At 35.3% G+C, this 19,546-nt stretch overlaps 1 protein-coding gene across 26 annotated transcripts in view; it reads left to right on the forward strand.

The window, feature by feature from the left end:
- LOC125671122 (tyrosine-protein phosphatase Lar-like) overlaps nt 1–19,546 on the forward strand; it is an 86,569-nt gene that overhangs the window by 51,915 nt on the left and 15,108 nt on the right. For 11 of the 26 annotated variants that reach the window (XM_056163791.1, XM_048906595.2, XM_048906600.2 and 8 more), the window contains 11 exons: nt 6,641–6,741; nt 6,892–7,090; nt 9,012–9,023; nt 11,220–11,507; nt 12,822–13,133; nt 15,814–16,125; nt 16,756–16,950; nt 17,914–18,006; nt 18,420–18,713; nt 18,899–19,186; nt 19,408–19,517. In XM_056163791.1, the coding sequence (XP_056019766.1) occupies nt 6,641–6,741; nt 6,892–7,090; nt 9,012–9,023; nt 11,220–11,507; nt 12,822–13,133; nt 15,814–16,125; nt 16,756–16,950; nt 17,914–18,006; nt 18,420–18,713; nt 18,899–19,186; nt 19,408–19,517 (2,204 nt within the window). Of the gene's footprint in view, nt 1–1,477; nt 2,139–6,640; nt 6,742–6,891; nt 7,091–9,011; nt 9,024–11,219; nt 11,508–12,821; nt 13,134–15,813; nt 16,126–16,755; nt 16,951–17,913; nt 18,007–18,419; nt 18,714–18,898; nt 19,187–19,407; nt 19,518–19,546 lie in introns of those variants that run through there. The other 15 variants (XM_048906597.2, XM_056163797.1, XM_056163794.1 and 12 more) reach the window with 5 other exon arrangements.

The following is a 19,546-nucleotide window of genomic DNA, read 5'->3' on the forward strand; positions in this document are numbered from 1 at the left end:
TGTATTATATTTAACGGGGGATATTATAAGGCTCCTGATATTTTGCTGTGTAATAATACATTATTCACTTCCTTCTTCATAAAAAGTTAGAATATGATAGAAGTCATATATATCCTATTTGGCAAAGGCTTACTATTACGAAAAGATCACATTAAATTGAATTTTTATGAACATTGGGATAAGTCAGTTTCATTTAATGAAAACAATTGCCAAAAAAAAAAACCTTTACAATATATCCTTACTATAATCATGCTATGTGTAAGTTTGATAGCATGGAAAACGAGCTGATACTCATCAAATTTCTTTAAGCATGTTTGCATTTCAAAACCTTGCGATTTTATGATGCAGTTCTGCAGAAAAGATATGAAGCTTATCTAAATTAGCATCAGCATCTGCTTTCAAATTATTGCATTAATTGGGATTTCCTGCTGAAAATGGTTTCAAAAACAACAAATATTAGCAAATTTTTGGTGTTTTCATTGAAAAGATGCTGCATGCACAAGTTGCAGAACTGTAACTGTTGAACATGCTGTTGAGTTGTAAGGAAGTTGTATTATATGTTGAAACAGGTTTTCTTTACCACCACTACTACACACACATCTACACTGTATACAGTTTTGTTTCTTTCTCTTGCTCTGTGTTTATATGATGTTTTATCTTTGTCCAATTTTCACTAGTTAATTAAACAGCTGTGTTTCACTGGAAGGTAATGAGATTTAGGTGTGCTGTTTGTTGATATTTTTTCTGGAGATGTGGAACTGAAACTCGTTAAGCCCACAGTGGACTTGATTTCATTAGGCCGGTGAACGTCTGTAGGCCTGTAGCTTTTGATCATTATCAGCAGTCTTCTATAACTACTATGGCTTCTGCAGTAGATTGTTAATTTGATTGGACTACTGTACAGTGTATTAGAGTATTCCAGAGTTTTATTAGAGAGCAATATTAATTTTCTTAAAGCTTATATTTTTGTCTCATCAAGGACACACCATTTGTGTAGATGTATCAACATAAATTTACAAAAATTTGTTTGCTTACAGAATTTATATATTTCTTTCTTTCTTTTACCAATTTTGATTTAAAATCAGAAACTTCAGAGCAGCAACTTCTTAGAACAACAGTTGATAAGTCTGAAGGCAGAAGATGCCTATCGCATCCTATCCCCAGTAGAACTAGCTTTGAAAAACATTTGATGGAGAGCACCAAATTTTATTTGCTTCATATTTTTCTCTTAATCTTTGTCTTATCACATAGATGTATGTTATTGAATGCTTTTTTTATCCCCTATCTGACAGATAATGCTGATAAAAAGCCATTTTCAAGTTTAGCACATATCAAGAGTTGTTGGACTACATTCAATGCACTGTATTTCTTAAATCTGACACACCATGACATAGCGTGTTACATGGTGAGTTACTATGACAACCAGATTGCCAGGATGATGAGAAGTTCCCCCCTTTTTCCACACTGATAATGATTAGCCAATGAAGTGAGTGGATTCAGTCACATGACCTCCCAGTAGTGATGAGCTTCAGCTCTGTTGCAAGTGATGAAGTCAAAAATGAAAGCAAAACAATACAAAGAATTGTTTTCCCTGTGACATGCAATTTAATTAGAAAGGGGAATCAAGGATAAGTTTCATCAATAATTCTGCTTACGGATTTAGTGTCAGGAAATTAATTTACACTACAGCAGCAACGTTATGTGATGATTATCTCGGCTCTGAAAGGGATTGGGATTTTTTATACCTGATGAGAACTTGTCAAACAATATGGCACAAATTCTACTGAAGTTTTACTACAGGGATTGTTTTATGGGGTGCCTTTTCTTCTTCTTCTTACTAAATGGGATTATTGGTCAAAGTGTTCCGGAGAAACCAACAGGTTTAACACACTGGGAAGTGAGTCCACAGTCTGTGAGGCTGACCTGGAATTCTAATAGTAATGATGCTGTTGTTGTCCAGTATAAACCCAAGAAGGAGGATGGTTTTCAATGGATTGAAACCCGGGCCTTGAAAAAATCTGAATTCACTGTCCGACGTCTCCAGCCCTTCACTGTTTACGAATTCCGCGTTTTTGGTGTTAATGACTATGGTCGGGGTCAGACAAGTGATACTATCGAAGTTCGAACTGGAGAGCTAGGTTTGTTTTTGAATTGAATTGTAGAAAATTTGTTCATATTTTTTTTAATGGGAAACTCATGATGGATGGGTGAATTGGAAGAGATTTTTTTGGTCCTTTTACAATGTGTGTTCTATCAACACGATCAGCCAGTTTTTCAGTATATTTTACAGGTATTGATTGCAGCTTAAGGATTTTATTTCATAGTTCTATTAATAATGGATATTTCCTAACGAAAAGCTAACCAGGCAGCTGAAACCTGACCGTAGAACACAGATAAAGTAGCCTGTGATGAACCCAGCCTGATGCACTGTGTATATACATGTTGTTCTAGGGGTTAGAACATAGCTAGGATTGTAAGATTTTGCTGTTTACTCACATGCCATAAGGTAATTAGTGTCCATCAGTCTATTGAGGTTGATTATCACTTATCACCTATCCTCTTCCAGAGATTGGGCAGGAGTTAATAACTTATCTACTCTCACAGCAGGCCAGACCCCCTCCTTGTTTTAAGGTGGTAAAATAACATCTTGCCCCTCCCCTGCTGTGAGTAAATGAGGGGGGGGGGGGTAGATACTACAAAATCTTTTGATGAGTTCTGTACATGGCTGGTGTAACTTTTAAAAAATACCATTTATTTTCAGAAATTTTTAAAATAAAGATGGTCAGGTATGGTTAGAAATACAGTAACCGGAAATCCTAAATGAAGCGTATTGAATTTACATTGGATACTCCATGTGCCACAAGTTAAATATACTTCATGATCAAGTTTCATGATTCGAAAAATTTGTCACACATCTTTAACTAAATACGTGTGCATGTAGAATGTATCAGGCTTCAATGCCCGTTAAATAATGTTGATTGATACGTTATTGATTAGAAAATAATTAATGGCTGACCCTGTTGTCTTTGAAAATGATCAAAGAAATGAAATAAAAGTCCCATAAAGGAGTGATGAAGCAGGAAATTAACTTTTCTATCAAACATATATTTGTTTCAGAAGTTAATTGGGTATAACTACTTTAATGTCTTGACTTTGATTACATCGCCCAGGTATAAGCTCTAAGTGATTTCTGGAGACCTATTTACTGATCAATAAGATACTTCTATTGTTCAACAAGAAATGGAATTGTCGGCACTATACAAAAAATAAAAGGAAAAATCTGTTTTATCAAAGGTCCCTGACCGAAATGATTTATAAGCTGATGCCTTTGTGACTCGGCTTCGTATTATTAATTTACAGAAAGATATCACCAGTTTGTCAAATTTTCTCAATGTGGAATTAAGTTTCATACCGAATCATTCCATCTGTAATGGAATTAAATTTTATTACAATTTAACGGAGTCCCTCTTTCTGAATTTTTTCTCTCCTCCAACATCTGTAGTTGTCAATCTTTAACCATCAGGGGATTGGTAAGCTATGCTCTGTACATTTCACTCTTATAACTGTGATTCATCATCAGAACTTCCAGCAATCTTCAGATGAAGAGAGGGGGGAACTTATCTGATCAGTGAGGAGTAATATTTATCAGGTCAGATCCTCTGTGCCTTCGTGCAGATCTGCACCAAAAATGTTTCAACATCTTGAGTAAACTTTGAAATCTTAGATTCTGAGCACTGTGTAACTGGGCTCGGGTTTCTAAATTGATAGGTTGGAAGGGAAGTTTAGAAAACAAAATTCTAAATGAAATCACAGGATTCTAGATATGATTTCTTCAGTTTCAAGACTTTACCTACAAAAATTTACATCTACGTTCTTTGTTTGATGTCCAGATACAGTGCTGATACTGGATTGGCAAGATTTTCCCCATCTTTCTGTATCAGTCATCTAAACTGAAATTGGAATTTCTTTGTTATTTTAGACTGGCAAGCATGTGTGCTGAGTCTGTCTTACATTAGAATATAATGAATACCATTATGAAATGACTTGACAGAAACTTTGTGAAGGACTGTCAGTCTCACCAGACACACAGCAGGGGTGATTGTGTAGAAGTGTAGACGACTGTAGATTGACAGATTACCATTCAAACACACACTTCCTCAGAACCACTGCTTTCCTGGTCTGCTGTAGAAAGTGTGCTTTTAAATTAAACATATTTTTCTTGGTGATTTTTCTTTTTGTAGTTAGAACTTTTTATTTGTGTTCTATCTGCACCACATCTGATTTCTATCATGAATTTATAGGAAATTTGATAGTCTAAAAGATGTTCTTTTTAAAAATATCAAAAAGTATGATTTATGATGTTCATGCAGTTATTTATCATTAACATCATTAACACACAAGAAGCTTTTGAACAAAATGAATAAAGTTAAAGTAAACATTCATATATTGAATTAAACTGGAGAAAAAAATTCAGAAGCCTAAAGATTTGAATTAATGTTCCATGTTGGAATAGTTTTTTATTCAGGGAGAATTCATTCGTTGAGCTGGTTTTATCTTCTGGATGTCGTCCATGATACTGTACCAATCTCCCGCTACTGATGTCTTACTGTGTATAAAATGTTATTCAACAACTAGGTGATTCAAATGGGAAATGTAGCGTATTGGCATGCTTAGGGGTTGTTGAGCAGAATCAGATTAAAGTGGTGTTGTTTGAGCGAGAGATTACATGTTCAGGTAGCATTATCATGTCTATATTCTTGCATTAGTTCGATTGAAAGTGTTGAAATTTTCAGCAGTACAAAACTTATGTAACAGAGGTCTTCAAAAGTGTCAGTTTTATCGGTTTGACCAACAACAAAAAAACTAAATGTCCAATATAAATTGTTGGCTTATCAGTCCAATTGTCCAACAACAAAAATCTTAGCAGTTAAATCAATTTTGGAGACTGTAAAATCAGTTCCACTCTGTAGAAGTAAAACAAATATAGCATCCTTGTTGATAAAGTAAACACTTATGTTTAAGCAATAACAAAACATGCAACAATATGAATAAAACGGTGGGGATCATGTGAGATTCAAAAACACAGGTCAAAGGGTTGGGAAAGCCTGAAATATGATGAAAGGGGCATCACATTGCGTCATCTGCTGTGAGAGATATGTCAGACCAAAATCTTAAAATGTTCCTTCAGGCTATTTTACAATTGTATCATTTTTACTTTTATCATGAATTATTACATTTCTTAAAAGTGTCATCAATATACCCAGAAATAGGTAGTCTATCAGACGTTTTTCGTGGGTGACATCCCTTGACCATAAAACAGAATTTCCACTAGTTCATTCAAAAAAATATGGTCCCAACCTTGAAACTGGAGATGGATTTCATTTCTGAGATTTTCTCTGCACATATTCCCTCTCATAAAAATTATTCCAAAAAACCCCACCATTCGTTAGTTTATCGTACAGAATAAGCCTTGACGTTACTAGTGTGACCCATTTTCAATATGGAAGACGAAGGAGAAGAAAGCACATTAGTTTTGAAATAGTTCATGACTGAATGAATTATTGAGACTTCGTTTATATTTTATTTATAACAAATGAATTATGATTAATGTTCATGACGTTCATAAACGGAGTAGAACTATAAATTCAACAAATCAACATGCTTTAGTACTGATGTTTGATGTCGGGGTATGAAAAAGTTAGAAACTAAGTCCATTTCAAAGAAAAATTCAAACTGAAAAAATACAGTCATGAATGAATGTAAAACCATTCTTTGTGAGTGATAAACAAAAATGAAACCATTCTTCCTGAATGATAAATGAAAATAAAGCCATTCTTCCTGAATGATAAATGTAAATAGACTGAGATGTTATAAACAGTTGGGATTTGCAGTGCTGGTTGTGTCCAGTGTCCACACCAGATGACCAGACCAGCCATGAAGTATGACAATGCACTAACACCATATGATGGTCCGCAGCTAATTCCATTACCCTTCTTTGTTTATTTTGTAAGCCTGTGTTGAGATTCATGGAAGACATTCTTGTTGGCCAGCTAGTATTTTTGTAGGTTGTGGATGTAAAAAAAAAAATTTTTTTAAGATATTATCATTCTCGAGATATGCCACATCCTGTAGGGTTCAATAGATTGTTTCACCTGGGTTAGCGTGTTTCTGGCAAGATACAGGCAGTCGGACATCCTGGTGAGAATTTGATTAGCTTGACAAGGGGCCTTACTGTATTCCATCTCTACCACATCTCTTCTGCCCTGTACCGACAGAAACTGACCTTGGTTGTATAAGCATTTTCAGAGATAACCCAATTTCTATGAGTGTTGGATTATTGACAGTCATTTTTTTCAGAGTTCATATTTTTGAGGAGAAAAACTGCATGGTTCTTTAAATGATACATTCTTATTGTTGAAGCATGAGAATTTCTGTACAAATAATGGACTGTTACCAAGAATTAGCAGGTCTTTCTTTCAAGTCATTTTCCTCTATTTTCAGTACAGTGCAGGAGAATTTTTTTTTTTTTTTTGACTAATTAAACTATAAGATGGTAAATTAGGTAGCTGTTTTCATTGTAAATTCCTAAATGTTGATTAATGTGATTCTTTATTAAATGTGAATGGTTTTTATCTTGCAGCCCCAGGAACACCTCCCAGATATGTTACAGCCAAGGCTCTGAACCCCACTACAGTCAGTGTGTCATGGCTACCTCCAGAGAAACCAAATGGCATCATACAGGTTGTGGCCTGCAAAAAAAAACCCCACTCAGATATAGCTTATTCCTGGTTTTAGCACCAACATATATAAAGATAGCATTTACATGTTTCTAATCATAATATGCACTCTGCTGTTGTAAGTGGATATGACATGTTTGGATTTTTTCCTTAGGGATACCGAGTGTTTTACACCCTGCAAGCAGATTTACCCATAATTCTTTGGAACAACAAGGAAGTCCAATCGAACAGCAATGAAACCATAATTACAGGCCTGAAGCCAAACGATACGTATACAATATGTGTCTTGGCTTATTCCAGCAAAGGGGAGGGTCCAGTGTCACAACTTATCACCGTCATCACCAACGAAGGAAGTAAGTTGTCATGTGACTGTTGTAGCTTATTCATTGGTTGACCTTTTTTTTTAAGTGCAGTACTTTTTCAAGAAAGCACGCAATGTATCTGTCTCCTGACAGAGCTGTACTAAAATGTTTTGGCATGTTGATAGACAACCTGTGCATGGTATTAAAACACAACTACCATGATGTAAGCATGCATTTATCATGCAGTAAGTACTTTGTAGAGAAATTTAAACAACAGTTAATATTTGTGAACTAATTCATATTGTATAGGTGAAATTAAAACCAACCTTTCTGTAAAGTTCATGACAATTGTACTATATTTGAGTGACACAGAGATAGTACAATTGCTACTGTTGGGTATCTTGCTGTGTTGAAGTGCTAGTAGCCTGTACTAAGACTAATTTGCATGAAGTTTAGATCTTGCAGTCATTCCAGTACATTCCCTGTAGACTGGGTCCATGTGATTTAGCACTAAAACTGCATGCAGTATTAAAAACCAAACTATTGCAATAGCCATCCTATCATTTTGTTGTATTTGTTCAAAGTTCTGAGGAAATGTTTTGGCTATTGTGATAGGATTGGTTAAGCATCCTTTTTGTGACATGCATCTGATTAACACTGTATAGAGACTAGCTAACCAAATTGGCTTGACAGTGCATAGGTATTGACCAACAAGTAGATGCATTCTTTTCTTCTCTCAACTTTTCAATTAGATATTTTTATTTTTGCCCTCCCTTTAGCGAAAAGAGATACGCACCTGTAGGCCTTAGAAACCAGAGATAGGGACCTCGGGTCTACGAAAACGAAGAGACACATATCTTAGTCATAGAAACCAAAGAGATAGGGACCAACTCTTACAAAATCAAACTTTTATTGTTAAACTTACTCTTTATTGTCCAAGGAAATTCAAAATCTGACTACCTAAATTCACTCTCCATTGCTTACACATATACTGATGTATGCCAAATTTTTTAGATTAAGGAGGAAGAAGAGAGAAAATGAAAATAAGAAATGAAAGTACAAGGTCACATAAGATCTTTAATTATGCAAAGATTTGCACAGGAAATATGATTCCAAAATTTACTGGAAGAGAATGAGGATGTACATTTTGTCCAAACTTTTAATCATGGGATATATATGTATATCTTTGTGTCTGCCTCCTTTGCAGAAAATCCATTTCTCGACTTTAATGGTAAACCTCTTTCACACATAAGTAAGTCCCCTGTTACATTTCCAGACATATTCTCTGGTAAGTTTATTCAGTCAAAACACATACTTGTTATATTCTTCCTTATTATTATTTTTTTCTTCAGGTGACATTTCTCTGCTGTCGTTTGAAATATATATATCTATGCATGTATTGTTTATAATTTTCTGTGTTTTCCTGTTAAAGTGTTTACCAAAAGAACTAGAATGGAAAATGGTGTCTCTAGACCTGAGAAGAGAACAGAAATGTCTCTGTCCGTTTTATATATATATATGTATTTGTTATGTGATTTCTCTACTAATGACTTTGTCTGCAGTATATTTAAACGTGCTCGCGCGGTGTTGTACAATTTGCGTATGAATATAACAGCGCACTGTCTAGCTAAGCATGTTGTAGTTGCTATCTAGTATTCCATTTTTTGCTGCGCGAAAAATGTGTAGCGCCTTTTCTTCATAGTTTTTTTTTTTTTTTGTATCATTGAGTGTTTTCATGATTTACAAAAAAGAAAAGGAAATTTATTGTGAATTTAATTCATAAGGTGAATTGTATATTTTGAAATAGAAAATTATCATATGCAATGATAATTGTAATTATAAGCATTATGCGCATGCATGCGATAACTATTTATAACAAATACTGACGTTATGCTGACTGCTGTAATGAATTTGATGGATAGATAATTAACAAGCGTTTATTTCTTTTCCCCCATTACCTACCGTGCAACAGTCAACTTCGAGGGTAAGCAAAGCGATCATTCTTATTTTGATATTTAAGTTTTTTTGGTCACAGTTTATTCCCCGTACACATATTCCATACAACTGATGATCATTGCTGGTGCTTATATTCATTTCAGTTTGCCTTGCTACTCTATAGCAAGAGTCCTTCTAAACTTTCTTTGAATGAAGTAAATCATGATAATGATTAATCACAGCGATTATTCCTGATCGATTCGACTGTTTTATTGACTACAGCATTTATCTTACAGTAGAAGAGCATTATGCAATGGAATCAATTGAATGATGATTTGTGTATTTCCCAAAAGAATTGCACTTTTGAATATTAGGATACTTTTTTGTGATTAAATGCAGTATTTGTTCATTCTCACTCTCTAGTATCACCTGTTATATATATGTACTTTTTCCTCATGTACTTATCAACCTGATATTGTCACCAGTCAGACCAGGATCTCAATATAAATGTATTCACTATTCTTTCAGGTGGCTTGCGTAAGTCTTTACAATTTATGCATGGGAAAAAAAACTGATCACCGTTATGATGGATGAGTGGTGTATATTCGTGTGTGTCTGTAGATAATGGGGACTATCGTGTTCTAGGTTCTGTAGACATGGATTTGAGGTCTGTGTAGGATAGTGAAATATTACTGTATGCTGTGTGTGACTTACAGCTCATCGGTTCCACTCTTATGAATGCGATTTGCACATTTTTCATACAGCGACTTTTTTCTTGGAGTACCACATTAGCTCTAGCCTTCCCGGGTTTAATATCGATCTCCTAAAACATTCAAACACTGTCTGAAAAACTCTTGCATGTTATCTGTTGAATAGGACATTAATGACTTTTTTTTTGGATTAATTCACATTGTATGTGTATCTGAGCATTGCAAACAGCAGTAGATTAGAATCATGTGGGAATTCTAAAGTAAAAAAAATCTGATCCATTAATGGAAACGATATGAGAACATATGCTATGAGGATTTTCAACTGCAGGATAGAGAATGGATAGGTGGTGATAATCGCAATCTGATACAAAGTTAAACAGAAGATGGCCATAGCACGATACATAAAGACATTGATTGGTCATTGTTCAAATAGCTGTACGACATTGAACCCTTTTTATGTCAGTGAGGCTTCAATGAGAAAGGAGGCATTTCAGGAAGGGATCTAGCTTATATTGACATTTTTTGCCTTTGCTGACCATTTGGGAATCATAAACAAGATTATCATAAAATGATTGGAGGGAGGGGGTAGTACTAAATGAAATACTGGATATTTCAAGGTACATATATTCTTGATATTCCTGAAGATTTGATACCTCAAGAAACAGAAATGTTTTATGAAATGAGCATGCTTCATTTAATCACATACATCCATATATTTGTGTAACTCACAGAAACTGTGCAATTTGCTATGGTTGTCTCACCCACACTTGATTTCAATCAATCAGTGTAAAAGACCCACTATCATCTTTCTTAAAAGGTTTACCTTATCATTTACTTCTGTTTGATGTATTTTTAAGTTTGTTTATTTTGAAATTCAACAACTCATCCAGTAAATTGTTGCCATGACAACATTATGACCACTAGTTTATGGAGATTGTACAGAAAAGAACATATATCTATCAATTTAAAAAAATATTAGAATTATGAAGTAGTTCATTTATTGTTAGTTAGAATATTTCATACTGCATGGTCATGTAATCGGATCATTGCACATCCAGGAGTAATTATTAGTATGCATGATTTGATATGACTCTTCAAAATCATTCATGAAAAGTTAATGGATCAAGTAAAACATCAGCCCATGTGTCAGATATTTTTTTAATATGTACTGAAGTCAGAATATTAGGTATCGCTTGATTATGTACTGAGGTCAAAATACTAGATAGCACTGCCACATAACCAAGCCATGGAAGGAGGTGATTTGACAGAGTAATGCACTCTCTTTTTCTTGGCAGAGAGGCCTAAAACCGGAAAAGTCAAATTAAATCCTGCAAAGCATTAGTAAAGTTCAGAGCAAAAGCAACTTTATTTTCGCAATTATTTGCTGCAGCTGTAGCAAGTCAAATAGCGATGGCAGCTATGATGCAATTAGTATTAAAATATTTTATGTTTCATTTTTTTAGGCAGAAGAAAATGTAAAGCGATTTGATGACAATATGGCAGCTTGTATTTCTAGTGTTTGCTCTACTTTTCAGTTCCGTCCCAGCCTCGTAATATTTATGCCACGGTAACTGGACCCAACACAATAGACGTGTCCTGGGACCCGCCGAGTCAGACGAGAAATGTGGTCAGTCAGTACTGGGTGTACTATAACGATACATACTTAAAACAGGGAAACAAAGCTGTGGTCAAAGGTACCGAGACCAAGTATCAACTACAGGACCTAACCCCGGACACCGTGTATACCATCAAGGTGTCTGCTCTGTCCGAAAAAGGGGAGGGGGCAGCCACTCGCATCATCCAGGCAAAGACCCAACCGTTTGGTATGTTCTTCAATGCTCTTGTTCCAACCGGTACTGAAATTCCGCACTCATATGATATTATAGAATTTATAAGATACCTGGTATCCACGATTTTTAACATTTCTATCTCTGATTGTTACGTGTTCACTCGTGGTATTATTCTGTAGACACTTCCACGGAATGGTCTTGTAGAAAAGGTTTCTTTTATTATGTGTGTGTGTCTATGTTGTGTACTATTTTTTATCACCAAAATTGAGACATGTACATTGTATTTCATTTTCATGAATTTATTACTGATTTTCTGGATAGCTCATGAAATGTTGGGTAAGTGCCTGGGATAATCTGTTTAGATGGTCGGGTATTTGGTCATTTATAGTTCTTCACTTTTTTAGGTCAAGGTCAATTTGGTAGTTCTAAGTTTGTTTTCATATCTTTACAATTTATGTAAGGTCAAAGGTTATTTCACAACAAATAACAGATGATCATTTTAATTGGATGGAAATGGCAAAAATTTTCCTAATTGCATGCATTGAACATGGGAAGGTGTATTGATTTCTTCAGAAAAGTCCACTCAAGGTCAAACAATTTTTCCTATCATTTCATCCCATCATTTTTTTCTAATATCTTTTTAGCTTTAAATGTGTTAACATATCATTTCTTTATGTGTACTTTCAATACTTTCTATCTGAATGTCGTGAAAATAAGTCATTTAAATCATCCATTTTTTAATCAGTCATTGCACCATATTGATTTATAAGTACATGTAATTTTATGAAACAAGGAATCCTGGACGAATTGTTGTATTATGGGTCCATATTAGCATCCATTGTTAGGGCTGGTCTTAAATTTTTAAAACCTGAGATATGCTATTTCAGAAAAAAAAAAAAACTACAGGTATTTGAACAGTTGATTACCATTCCATTTCACTTTAGAGATTGGAAGCTGAGGAGTACTGCACAGTATTGAATACTTTCCATTATGCAAATACCTTTTCAGGTGTCAGAATTATTAATTGCTTTTTGTAGTTTTACAGGAAAGCTTGACTCATTTCTCAATACTTGTATTTTCAAAATACTCGTAGAGAGCATGTCTGATTATAATGGCAATGGAAACTTTCAATAGCGTGCTGCATCAAATGCATAAAATTTCAGTATCACCATGCATGTCGGCATACCATATGGATGCTAAAATGGTGCCATGATGCAAAAGATAGAAAATCATCATTATATGTATATTTTTAATTTCATTCACCGCATGTGTTTTGCATGTTATTTTTCGTTTATATGTGTTATTTATTCTCATTTTCTTTTTCCCCTCGCCCTTTGAACACAATAGTACCAAGCGCCGCTCCTCAAGCTGTTAGTGGAATGCCCTTCAAAGATTCCAGAAGTGTCAAAGTCACGTGGAAACCTCCCCCAAAAGATCAGCAAAACGGGGAAATTAAAGGCTATAAGATATTTTACGTCAAATATGACCCCAGTCAGACTGATCAGGATGCCACGAGCGTCTCCGTGGACGCTGAGAATCAGGAGTTAGTTTTGGGCAAGCTTGAGATCTTTACTGAGTACAAGATCTGGGTTCTGGCCTTCACCAGTGTCGGAGACGGTCCGAATTCACAACCTATCCGAGTGTGGACCAATGAGGATGGTAGGTATTGCCCGTGGATATAAACCAATCGTCTTGCATTTGACCTAGTTCTTTGGATCATGGATGACGCCGTTGTTAATTTTTTTCTTTTTTCCTCGATGGTGTTATGTTTCCATTTAACTGTTTTGGATTTAGACAGATTGACATTGTGTCATTTGAACCTATAAAAATCATGCAGAACACCAACACTAAAGTCATTAAGAAAGTGGAAAGCAATGGAAATTTGTTCTGCATCATTTTTAGGTATCATAATTGCATCATACATCTTCATGTCATGAGAGCCGTTTAAACAGACGTGTGACTAAATTAATGATCATTACTCGCCCCAGTTTCACTGCAGTAATAAATCTTGAAAGTTCACAGGAAGTGCTTACAAAAAAAAAACCTGTAAAGCAGAAAGTCACATCTCTGTCCTTGCTTTTACTGTTTTGTCATTGCACATTATGTTGTTAAGTTTTTCACTGAATTTTTCGGGAGAAAAAAGATGTCATTGCTAAGAATGGTTTGAGATCAATATGGTCAGACCATTCTTACTACATTATGTAGTTGGAATATTTGATACACAATCATTTGTACATCCTTTCATTAATTCATTCATTTGTGTGTTGAAATTCATTCTATCATATTTAATTTCATTTTCCCTCATGAACAAGATTAAGAAAAGTTGGGATTCCAACAAGGAAAAGGTGTAGAAAAATACATTTTTTTTCTAAATCCAGTACAATTATCCACAACAAAATTATGTAACATGTTTATTTCACAAGATAGACCTCCAAAATCTGTTCTTTTTCAACTGCAATCGTGACTCACTGAGTGAGGATCACAACAATTTGACAATTATAGGAAAACCACACCAAATGCTGCACATTGTCGAGGTGGATTCAGAGGGGGGTCATACCCTATCTTCCTTCCCCCCTTTGGATGGAAATTTCTTACTATAAATGTTATTTTGAGAACTGTAACCCCACCCCTTTTTGAGCGGGAAAAAGTACCATTTAAGGGTCAGCAGGTACTCAAAAATTGATATGTTGTTTTTTTTATTGCTAAAATGTATATCTTTCAGGAATATCTCTTGAATGTCTTCCATCTAAAGCTGCATCTTCTTATTTCAATAACATGATAAATTTTAAAACCTCAACAAAAACGCTTCCCCATAAATTTTTAGTAGAATTGAACTTGATTAAGATCATAATAATGTCCAGTCGTGTGGCTCTTTCTTCTGTATCCACAGACTATAAGGTCACGTAGAACTAAAAAAAAAAAAAAAAAAATTTAGCATCTGCCCCTGCATTATGCCAATGAGTGGAGATTTGGGGAGGAATGTGAAATACATACAAACTTTCTCTCGAAAACACAAGACCAAGATTAGTATGTAACAAGAACTTGTTAGGTATTTGATCAGAAACAGTTCCAGCAATACATTTCTTAATTAGAGACTATTAGCATTATACAAGCATCATTCATTTGTTCTAAAAGATCCTACCAATACAATCTTCTATTTTTTGGTAAGGTGTCCTTTGTCATTTTCATTCTATAGCTATCATTTGATCATACTCCATAATCATCAAATATCAAAATCTGTCATCACGTTAATCTGTCTGAATCGGAACATTAACAATAATCTTGGACATTTAACCTAATAAAGCGGTTGTCTTGCTGTGGTTAACCTACCTTACTGGTGATTTGCTGTGGGTGTTGGTTTTCAGTCCATTAACCTATACTACTGACATCTGCGCATTGCGATTTTCTCCCATGTACACACACTGTATAGTATTAGTCTCTATATAGGTAAGTTTCTATCTGCGATTTGATGTGGTATTTATGTTAGAAATTTGCATGTTTCATGTTGCATGTCTTTAGATTTTTTCCTTTTCTAAATCCTGGATTATAGTGTTACCTTTTCCAATGCTGAATAAACAGAAGGGTTGGGGGGGGGGGGGGGGGGGGGGGGGCATGGTACTGTTGAAAAATTTCAAAAATAGCTACTCTTATAGAGACTTTGATTTAAACTCCCTTATCTCTGAATTTATTACATTTTGTATTTCTGTTTTGCAAAGCATTCAACTTTCAGCATCTATAGTGTGTAATCACGTTCAACTGTTATCAAGAATTGGGTGCAAATGTTTGCACAATATATTCAAAGGAAATCCTCCACAACACACCAACTAGAAAATCAACCTCTTCTCCTCACAATTAGAAAGAATAATGATATCCTTTATGATTAACACAGAAAGGGGGAAGGTCCAGGTCTCTTCATGAACAAGTGAGACTCTGGAATAGAATAATTAGATAAACATGCTGGGAGGGACAGTAATCATTATTACAGGGCATGAACAGGATGTGCTGCACAGTTTGTATGGTACTAAAGATTGTTATGATGTCAGAATGTTGTCTGAAATGCCAGATTAACAATGCAAGAGTGAGCATCCCTAGACTTCAGAGGATCAGTTTGTAGTGATCTGTGGAAACTTTTCTGTCTATAAGAGATAAAGCATTCTATTATAAACACTTAGATCAGTTCTCTATAGAATAAGTGCACCTTTTTGAAGAATATGAGATAACATCTGTTAGATGCATGTTAGTGAAATGTAATTAACCACAACTAAGGAGACATTTTTAATCATGTTTGAGTAATGTTGGATTTTATTTGATTAATATTAATTGAATGGAATTTTTACAGTTCCAGATGAGCCTACTAAAGTATCAGCAGAGGCCATCAACTCCACTGCCATGTTTGTTGAATGGCGACCCCCAGAAGGCAGAGGCAGCAATGGTATTATCCGCGGGTATTACGTCTACTACTACGAGACCAACAACCGCGATGAGATGGTCGGACAAGAGATGGTATACGATACGCACGATGGAAACCGGAATGAGGCGGTCATAACGAACTTGAAGGCTGATACTCAGTACTCGGTGCAGGTAGCGGGGTACACGAGGAGGGGAGACGGCAAACGCAGCAAGAAAAGGATGGTCAACACGAAGGGAGCAGGTAGGGTGCCACAGAGGTTAGAGCACCTGCTCACATGTTAACTTGATGCCCTGTCCTCTACAACTCCGATCGATCAACAATTCATGTTTTTTCTGTTTGTAGCTAAAGTTGTTATGATGAAAAATGATATGTTGGAAAAGTGTTGAGTTGTCGCTACATGAAAGATATGATACTCACACAAATGACAAGTCCATTACTAAATATAGCATTAGTTAGAGTTGGAAAGATACTGAATGAAAGACCTGAATAATTTGTCATTTTAGAGTGGTAGCTGTATACATGTGAAGTATAACGTGATATTGATGGTACACATTGTTACAAAAAAACATAGACACTGTTAAACAAATAATTGCCTCCATTAGCTAGTTCATACCCTGTTTTGTAAAGTTGACATTTTTTTTAGAGTGGTGTTTTTTCCTAAAGGAAAATAAATTCAAAATGAAAAATAGCTGCTATAGTAAATTGTAATATTTCATTAGTTCAAAATTTCCCATTTATCAGCAGATATTTACTGAAAATCTACTTTTAAAGGTAAAGTTTGACTGTGTTTGATTACTTTCTACCTCCGTAAGTTTAAAAGAACTTTATTTTTCTGCGACGTATAAATTTGAGTCTAATTAATTTCTTTAGTGCCCACACCACCACGGGACCTGAACGCAGTTTTGCTGGACGAGGAACGACCTCAGGTCCATGTGACTTGGAAGATCCCTAAGCAGGTTTATGGAAATCTGATGGGATACCAGGTGATTTGGGGTCGTAAAGGAGAATCCTATCAGATGCTCAATCTTCCAGTCATGAGACAAAGCTATATATCGGATGTTCTAGGTGTGTGTTCTAGATAGAAAATATATATACATGTATAGGAAATTTTTATTGTATGTTTTAGTGTAGAATTTAGTTACATCTTAGAATATGATCAAATTTTTTTAAAACTCACCTAGTCTGAAAGTTCAGATGAGCTTTTGTGGTTAATGTTTGTCCACCTGCCTGTAAACTTTTCACAATTTTGGCTTCTTAAGAACCAGCCAATTTCAACCACACTTAGCTCCAATTATCCTTGGATGAAGAGGAATTCAAGTTTGATAAAAAAAATCAAAGACCCAGCCCTCTCCCAAAGGGAAATAATAGACAACCAGATCAGATGTGTAAAAGATCTTTTGTTCAAGAACCAGTGAACCAGAAAAACCAAAACTTGTATGAAAGTTTTCTTATGTAATGTAAGGTTCAAATCTGCTCAAAGCTTGACCCTTGGACCAGTATGTGCCCACCACAATATGGGTTTAAATCAGAATATGTAAGAAATTGATGTGCAAGCGTCCCTATGAAGTGTAAAGTTATTTTTGTTGAAACCATGATCCTCGGAGTCACAATAATTTAACTTACAAATAAATTGGGACATTCTCTTTCAATCACCGTCACAGCCACAAGGATACAATTTTTGAAATTGATACTCTAATCATCCTCATGTAGTGTAGATTCAAGTTTGAATGAATCCCAGGGCAATGGGAGGGCCACAATGGGGTTTAAAAATTAACATGGGAGAATGCAACTTCTCAGGCAAGTGGTGTGACCCATGGGGTCTCTTGTTGAAAGTAGTAGACTGCGGATGATGTAAGATGTGTGTGTACGTTCATTACTTACAGAATCCTGATCTAACTCTCAATGTCAATGCATTCAATGTCCGGTCTTTTCTTTTTGTTTTTTCATTATTTGTTTCAGAAAAATGTTCATGTTTAGAGCCATATATTGAAGTACATACACATACAGGAATTTCCGTGTGCTTTTCAGATAAGGGGGCTACCTATGAATTCCGAGTGAAGGCTAAGAATGAAGTTGGTCTTGGTGAGAGAGCATCAGCCGTCATTATAACCCCTGATGGAAGTATGTAACCATTAAACCGTTTCTGTTTGTACACTTATTTTAGTGGGATTCATATTTTAGCGCCTTTAGATGAGAATAGTAATTCATGGTTGCGCTAAAATATGAAAATCTCTTTACCTTATCATACATAAAAGAAGTGCTATTAAAATTGTGATTATGCTCAGATTATGCCAGATTTTAAGATAAATACACATAAAATTTTATTTTATCTGCAAGGTATGCAAGAAGATAATTTTAAGAATTTATATCTGGAATTGCATTACAGTAGTTTATTAGCAAAAAATATCAAAACACATTTCAAGACCAATTTTTTATTGTCTAATATATACTGATTTATTAAACTTTGTTTAGTAAATCCTCTTGATTTTATATGATTATGTCTCTGATTGTAATGTTATCTATGCCCTATTCAGCCCCTGCTGGAGCCCCCCAGAATTTCTCAGCAGAAAGCCTGACAGAGACCAGCGTTGTGTTGGAGTGGGACCTGCCTGCCAAGCACCTGCAGAATGGAGAAATTGTTATGTACCAGCTACTATACCATAAACTGGCCGATTCCATCAATACTGAAGATCTGAACATCACGGGATTACTGTATGAAGTGAAAGGACTAGAGATGAACACAGATTATGTGTTCCAGATCCGAGCATTCACGAGTCGAGGAGCGGGCCCATGGAGCCCTCGATACCTTCACCATACATATGGGAGAAGTAAGAAATTGACATTTTTGTGTACTTAGATTTCCGATCTCAGACTGTCGAAATTAAGATGACCTTAAACTCACTCCTGTGAAGAAAAACTGTGATCTCTTCTGGAATCACAGGGTGAACTTATGTTTTTTAATAAAATTGATAGTATCTGTCTTTTGTATTGAACAAAAACATCTTATTTTCAGTGCCAGACAAACCACAGAATGTGGCACTTCGTCGTAAGAGTTCCCACAAGATTGAGGTCACGTGGGATGAACCAAAGATGGCCGTGGCCGGTTACCGTGTCTTTTACAATGACTACCAAACCAACAAAATGGAGGAATGGTCAAAGATCGACATTGGTCCATACACCATTGCAGATATTGACATTCCAGAAGACAAGTCAACATATGTTGTTAGGGTGCAGGCTAAGTCTGTAGATGGCAGATTTGGGAACATGTCTGAGTCGGTTGTAGAAGCTTTTCTCAATCCATGTAAGTAAATTCATAAATCATTCTAGATGTATGAGATTTCTGGCACACAATAATTAATTTAGAGTACCTTGACACAACAAACAAAATCAGATTTGGAAAATATTGTGCAAAAACAGATTTATTTCAATTTGATGTAAATACTTTAACAGCGTTGAGTACAATATTTAAATGATATGTGTGTGAAAATTAACACAAGCACATCTTCATGCATTTTCTCTCAGATGTGGAGATTGACCAGGTGAGAAATTTCCAGGTGACTCTGCGAACAGCTAATGATGTTCATTTGAGTTGGGATCCTCCTGAAAAGCTCACCACTGTCGTTTATTACCTAGTAAGCATTTACAAATTTCATTGTACTTC

Source organism: Ostrea edulis, chromosome 4 (assembly GCF_947568905.1).
Source record: "Ostrea edulis chromosome 4, xbOstEdul1.1, whole genome shotgun sequence".
Lineage (NCBI taxonomy): Eukaryota > Metazoa > Mollusca > Bivalvia > Ostreida > Ostreidae > Ostrea > Ostrea edulis.